The sequence below is a fragment of the Pygoscelis adeliae genome, unplaced genomic scaffold (genome assembly GCF_000699105.1).
Source record: "Pygoscelis adeliae isolate BGI_AS28 unplaced genomic scaffold, ASM69910v1 Scaffold124, whole genome shotgun sequence".
Lineage (NCBI taxonomy): Eukaryota > Metazoa > Chordata > Aves > Sphenisciformes > Spheniscidae > Pygoscelis > Pygoscelis adeliae.
In genome coordinates, this window is record NW_008824791.1 from 1,128,392 (window position 1) to 1,135,507 (window position 7,116).

General features: G+C 39.8%; 1 protein-coding gene across 1 annotated transcript in view; it reads left to right on the forward strand.

Annotated features, from left to right (window-relative positions):
* Window positions 1-3,381: 3,381 nt before the first annotated feature.
* Window positions 3,382-7,116, forward strand: part of ABHD10 (abhydrolase domain containing 10) — a 7,428-nt gene continuing 3,693 nt past the window's right edge. The window contains exons 1-4 of the mRNA XM_009323883.1: window positions 3,382-3,628; window positions 4,463-4,574; window positions 5,498-5,635; window positions 6,733-7,116. The exon at window positions 6,733-7,116 is cut by the window's right edge and continues 13 nt beyond it. Of these exons, the coding sequence (XP_009322158.1) occupies window positions 3,564-3,628; window positions 4,463-4,574; window positions 5,498-5,635; window positions 6,733-7,074 (657 nt within the window). The 5' untranslated portion in view covers window positions 3,382-3,563 and the 3' untranslated portion in view covers window positions 7,075-7,116. The remainder of the gene's footprint in view (window positions 3,629-4,462; window positions 4,575-5,497; window positions 5,636-6,732) is intronic.

The following is a 7,116-nucleotide window of genomic DNA, read 5'->3' on the forward strand; positions in this document are numbered from 1 at the left end:
CCGCTCCTCTCCGAGGGACGGGGTTTCTGACGGGCCTTTCCCCCGGTGCCGAGGCCGAGGGGGCTGGTTCGGGGGGTGTGCGCAGGGGAGGGCAGGTACCGCGCCCGCCCGTGCGTCTCTACAGAGCCGCTGCTTTTCCGCGTGTGCTTAGTTCGCCGTGAGCTCCTCCTGCTGCCGCTGCGTTCTGAGGAGCTGGAAATAAGAGGAAGCGGGCCCGTCCGCTTGCTTGGCTGTGAAGCGTGCCTACGTGGGCGGCTTCAGCAGGCACCTGAAAAGCTTTGCCGGCATCCTCTTTTGAGTGAGATGATCCTCTGCCCAAACAGGTGGTGCCCCTTCTTGCTGTTCTAGACTCAGTGCTTGTCTGCCTTGCTGAGTTTATTAGTTGCCTTAAATTTGACAGAGAACTGCTCTTCTTGATGAGGTAATGAGTGTCATCTGAGGTCGTGCGATGTAGAAGCAAGCGAAACTTTTGCCGCTAAGGGTGCGCATTTTCTGTCTGCATAAAAACACAAATACAGTGGTCTTTTGACGATGTTTTTTCTTCCTGTGTGTTTAGAGTGATAGTGTGATCCGAATAGCTGGTTACTGAGTGTGCCGTTAGATGCTCTGAGACTGGGCTAAGCAGCAGTTCCTGCTGGCGGAACCGGTGGCCTTCTTACTCCGGCAGCATAGGCAATTGCATGAAGTGAAGCGTGGGCAATGTTGAGTCCGTTATCTGCCAGAGCTGCGTTAATCTGCCGCTGCTGCTGGCAGTGGGTAGATCACAGTGCTGGAGCATTCCCAAGGTTGTTCGGAGGATTTTTTTGGCTTTGACATGTAGCACTGGTCTCAATCACAGTTTCTGTTGGTCATAACACAATTAAAATTGCAGTGTTTCTGATATGAAGAGAGTTCCATAGCATCAGGCAAGGGATTTGTGGTCTTCCTGTAGCTAGCTCCTGCTGTCTGTAACTTGCTTCTATAAATACTAAGTACCACCTTGCACCCTTCAGAAGTGCTTCCCTGCTCTTACCAAGGTGTGTCACTGAAATCAGGAGGAGAAATTGCTGAGTAGCTGCTCAGTTATTGACATTTTTGTCTGTCTAAAGGGAAGTCTGAGAGCGTGACTCCCGTGAGCCTTGCTTTTGGACTGGCTGGGGTGATTGCTTTAGGGTGTTGCATTATTCGGGTTAGGATTGCTGCTGGTGTACTTACGGTAGCTTGTTAATTGCGGAATACTACCATGTGGAATAGGTTAGACAGCGGTTGTGTCTTGTAGCTGCAGTTTAAACCCTGCCCAGTGTCAAAACAGTTTGAGGGCACGTCCAGAGTGGACAGGCAGGATGGAAAACCAGTGACTTCAGAGATGGTTATCAGGGCTTAAGGGGGAGAAAAATACTCCTAATTCTTTTTCTATCAAGTTTAGCACTTCTTGGTGTATCTCCTTTGTTACTGGCAGGTAAAGAAGTGACTGGCGTACTGATAGAGACACGCACAAACCAAAATCCATAGCGTGGATGCATCTGAATAAATAAACCTTTACTGTGGCATTTATTCCCCTTTATAATAATTGATACATCAATAGGATAAAGGTCTGTCCCATCGTTTCAGGAAAGATTTAATGGTTTTAAGTTCTGCTAGACTGTAGGAAAGCGCTGAATACTAGCTGCATCCTGGATCTTTTATGCTTCCAGATTTACTTGTGCACATGCAAGTTTAAAAACGAACAAAGTCCCCAAACCGCCTTGAATGTAATCTTTCTGTAAGTGAGAACACAGAACTCAAAGCTGCGGAACAGTTATGTGGTGTGATACTGTCACGGCCTGTTTTTGCAGTATTTATCCAGTTATTATACCACTAGGAAGCCCTGATGTATTATTTGGGGTTGCATAGTTTTTGTACCCCACTATTGGTTTACAGTATTGAAGAACCAGTCGTCTTCTGATCTAAGAATCAAGAGTACCAAAGTCTTAGAAGTCTCAACCAAGCTTTCAGTTTAACAAATTATCTTGCTGAGTGGGATAATAGCGTGGATTAAGTCACCGTAACATCTCTCTATGAATCACTTGCCCTCACCCACAGTAGAGGTACAATTGACTGCTAAACTTGGTTTAAATACTGTAGCAGCTGTTGAGATTCAACGTAGTTATTCATTAGCATTTCCTTTGTTAACCTTTTTTCCTTGTTTGAAACCAACTCAATTTTTTTGATGGTTATTAATGTGAATAACAGAGTCCAACCTAGTGTTTGCTTTCCAAATGTGTCTGGTTTGTTATCTTGAACCAAAACAAAACAATTTTAAGTTTATGCTGATAGGAAGATTTCTCTTTCGTGTAATATGTTGCAGATCACTCTGACAGAAGTTGTGCTAAATGATCTTTCATTTTCTTAAATATTTGCAAAATACTTAGGTTTGCAAAGTGCTATTTCATTCTGGATAAACATAGAACAATCTGAGTACTGGAATAATGTAACCTCTCCAGCAAGAATACACCAAACCATATAATGGGATATCTGTGCCTCTTTTGGAGATGCATAAGAAAATCATAGCTCTACAATGGTCAAGTCTGTTTCTTCTTATGGAATGTGTTTAATGTATGGCTCTGTATTCACAGAAAATGTGGCTTTATTTTGTTTTTTGCCTTCTGTGCTTCATGTCTGAGAAAAAGACTAATGTTAAGATGGCATAGTGTTAAAATGAGCCTTTTCTCAGTGTTCCTGGCAATAATCTTTAACTTAAGCAGAAATAGCTGTTAATGATATGAAAAAGGCTAGATGTTATTTATTTCATTTGATTTTAAACAATGCTAATGTTGTTTTACGTTCATTGTGTTGAAAAAGTTAGTCACAAGATTCTTTCCCAATTCCCACTTTTGAACTTCCCCATTGTACTCCTCCTTCATAGATCTTCTGGATCTGGGGGTTTGATGCAGATGAAGTTTTGACCTTCAGTTTTACTTTTTAATCAAAAATCTGTCACTTCATGTACTTGTAAACTTACCATTGCGCACAGTACTTTAGCCCCAAAATTGTATTTTTTTTTTAATTTAGTCTGGAAAAACAAAAAGGAAAAATAAAAAGTTAAACTAAGCAGATGAAAAATCTTATTTCATGTGAAATGAGTAAATATATTCAAGATGGTATAAAACATGAGGATGAATGTTTCCGAAGTATAGGAAATCTTAGCATTTGGCTTCAGTCGGCCACTTTGCTAATTGCTGAGTGAACTCCTTACATGGCTGGCATTTAATGATTTGAGAATTAATTACAATCAGCTTTCCTACCAGGTTGGTCAATACTAGTTAGTCATTGAAAAGTATAGGAGATACTTTTTTCTTTGCTCTTGAGCTAAAGTATCTTATTTTCACATAATAGGCCCATAATTCCTGAATCCTAATTTTATAAAATACTAGAATTTCTGCCAAGGTTATCATGATGATTGTACTAAATAGCTCTTTTTATTAGTTTACAGGCTGAAATCATCAGTCAGCTTTCTTACTCGACCAGATCGACCAAATCTTGCTTATCATAAACTAAAAGGCAGGAATCCAGGGGTTATTTTCCTTCCAGGCTTTAATTCAAATATGAATGGTCAGAAAGCAACTGCCCTTGAAGATTTCTGCAACTCTCTAGGTCATGCCTTCGTCAGGTACATTCAGAGCATCATTCTTGAGAAAATGAAACAAGTATCATGGGTTGGGGGAAGGGGTTTTAACAAAAATATGTAAACTTTGGCATTTGGTTTGGAATGTATGCTGTGCTGTACACAAGCTAAAAAGTGTCTTTCTTCCATTTCAAATGTAGGCTTTCTGTCTGTAGAGAGACCGAGGTAAATCGGGAGAATGTATTCTGAAAGTAATTCAGAAAATTCTCTGATAGATTTCTGTAGTCTAGCCAATGCTATGTGTTACGTTAAGGCTATAAGCACAAAAATGAAAAAGAAAGAAAAGAAAACCTTAGAAGTTTTAGTTTTAGGGCCCTCATTTCTGTAAATTATCACTGTAAGTGTGCTTCTTAACTGCCAAAGCTTATGAAGCTATCCAGTGCCTTCTGTGGGTTTAGACATCACGCACATGCTTGGTGATATTCTCCTTTGATAGATTAGGTTGAACGCTGAGTTTCCTAAGTCTTTGTAGTTGGGAACAGAGTTTGAAAGAGAGTTTGTACGTTTTAAAAATACCTTTAAAATTGAAGTATGTTGCGTTTTGGCTGTAAGGGAAATTCTTTGTCTGGGAAATATCCTGGTAAATATGGGTATTGTTATATCAAATAGCAAGAGAACGCTGCATCACTTAGTTGTATCTGTTGTATTTAAACTTCTTTTCATGTGATTTCTGGTGCTAGTGATATGCAGGACCACGTAAGAAAATATCCAATGCGATACCTTGTCCCCAGCTTAATTTGATTAAACGGTACTGTTTAGTTAGCTTCTGTGTTGCTGTAGACAGTACTATAAGTTTCATTTTGATGGTTACTTTTTCAGATTTGATTATACAGGATGTGGAAGTTCAGATGGTAACTTTAAGGAGTGTACAATTGGGAAGTGGAGAAAAGATGTTCTGTCTATACTGGATGAACTTACAGATGGACCACAGGTTATATTTTATTTTTAAGTATTGAATGCTTTTTGTCCTCAAGGTAGAACATTAATCAAAAATATGCCGTAATAGCTCTGGTCAACAGTATCTTCTGTTTAACAGCTTACACCTGCTCGCTTTCCAGCTGAATCATTTGAGAGGTCATACTCGTAGGACCTCTTTTGCAAGCAGGTAGATCACAAAACATGGAAACATGGTTTGGCAGGACCTCCATGAGGTCATTTATTAGACCCTCCTGCTCAGAGCAGGGCTGTTGTCCCAGGGAGTCTGAGAAAGCCTCATGGTGGAGGTTCCACCTGACAGGGAACAGGGAACTGTTCCAGTGCAGCGCAGCCCTCTTCATGAAAAAGGGTGTCACTGTCCCAATGCTGATGCATTAATGAAAGGATTTGCAGGACTGTTACAAGTTAATATACTCTATATGATAAAATAGCTTAAAAAAATCAGCAGAAGCAGCATTTAACTTTTTCAGTTACTTTAGAAATGACTGTGAGAAACTTGAAATCTCCTGCAACCTGGAAATACCTAGTATTGTGTTTAAAACAATTTTGTATTATGAATTGCTTTTGTTGACCTCTTTCACTGCACTGAGCCTTTACCATGTGCATTTATTTTAGGAAGGAAACATAAAGTATGCATGTGATACTGAATTATTTCAACTCTCATTTTGTTTACAGTGTTTCAGTCTCAGACAGCAATAACCAGCCATGCCAAACAAAAAGAATAATAAAATACCAGATCCTGTGGTGCTTACTCAGGCAAAATTTCCACTGGAGGTGACAGCAGTTCTGCCTGGGTAAGGACAGCAGGATTATGCCCAAGGTTTAAGTAGTTAAACAAAATGAAAACGGATGCTTGGTAAAAGAAAAAATAAGTTAGCTGTTTCCTGTAAAAGAATATCTTATTTTCTCTCTTTTAAGATTCTGGTGGGCTCCAGCATGGGTGGATGGCTGATGCTTCATGCTGCAATAGCACGCCCAGATAAAGTAGCTGCTCTAGTTGGAGTAGCTGTAGCAGCAGACCATCTTGTAACAACTTTTAAGAAGCTTCCCATTGAGGTAAGTGCTGATGGTTGGCTTTTGTGCAATCTAAAAAAATCTATCAAGCATTTAAGAAATTCTGTTGTTCAAACTGTACTTTTCCTGCAAGTCTTCTGGTAATTTTTCTGTGTTTGTGGTGGAGGTAAGCTGAAAACTTACATTAATCTAAAAGTCTGCAAAATACCGTGCTTCTAGGGTGAAACTAGTGTGAACACTGCCTAGAATGTGTTTATATTATTACTGTGGCATATAGGATGTGCAGTCAGATCCCTGCAGTTCAGCGGTCCATTAGATTTCAGTGTTGAATATCTTATATTTGCATTCAAATTGGATCCTTGTGCTTTCAAGGATGGAGAAGCAGCTGCTAAAACAATTGAGATGACGTTGGATGAGATGGATGTGACACAGGTTCTGCGTGTGGAAGGGGAATTCTTCAGATTAGTGTGTTTGTGAAGACTGTAAGATTTAGGTGGTGGGAAGTCTCCTTATGAGTTGCTTCCTTGATGATGATAATATCCAGTCTTCAGGAAAGAAAATCAGGTGTTATAATGTGACAAATAAAGATGGCAATAAATAGCTTATACTTTAGGATAATTAAAATATTTTCCTGAATTTTTTTTTTGTAAGGCACTGTGTAGTGTCAGTATTGCTACTTAAGACTAAGGTAAGATTCTGGAAATACAGTATTTAGACACAGCTATTGTGGCAAAGACTGAAAAGACTGATCACTGAAAAATTCCTGTTTTCCTAGGATTCTCCTCGTTCGAGGTTCAGTGAACTGATTGAAGCCAGAGAGACGTACTGTTTATTGTGGCTATACATCTTTTTCTTTCTGATAGATTCTGGCTGAGAAACTTAATTTCACTGGCGAATCCTAACTAGATTAATTTGCAGGAGAGACGTGCAGAGTAGCTTTTGTGGTGTGGTAGGGGTTTTGTCTTCTCAGATGCTGGAAGGCAACCAGGAATATACATTCTCTGCTAATAAAAATGGACAAAGTGAAATTTTATGCCTGGAGAAGTTTTGCTTCATTTAGAACAGGAATAGATTGAGGCACTCTAAAGAACTTGTAACATCTGTCTTGTCTATTCTTTGCTCTGTTTTTTTTTTTACAGGCACAAAAAGAAATAGAGGAAAAAGGTGAATGGAAGTTTCCGACAAAGCATAATGAGGAAGGGTATTACTCCTTGACATATGACTTTATCAGAGAAGCAGAGAATCACTGTGTGCTAAATAGTCCTATTCCTATAACATGTCCTATACGACTCATTCATGGCATGAAGGATGGTGATGTCCCTTGGCAGATCTCTATGCAAGTTGCTGATCGTGTTTTGAGCAAAGATGTGGATGTTATCCTCCGCAAAATTGGCCAACATCGGATGAGTGAGAAGGAGGATACAAAACTTCTTGTGAATACCGTTGATGATTTAATTGACAAGCTGGCAACACTAGCATAAGCTGCAGAGTAGCATACGTGCATGAACTCTACACCTGACTCT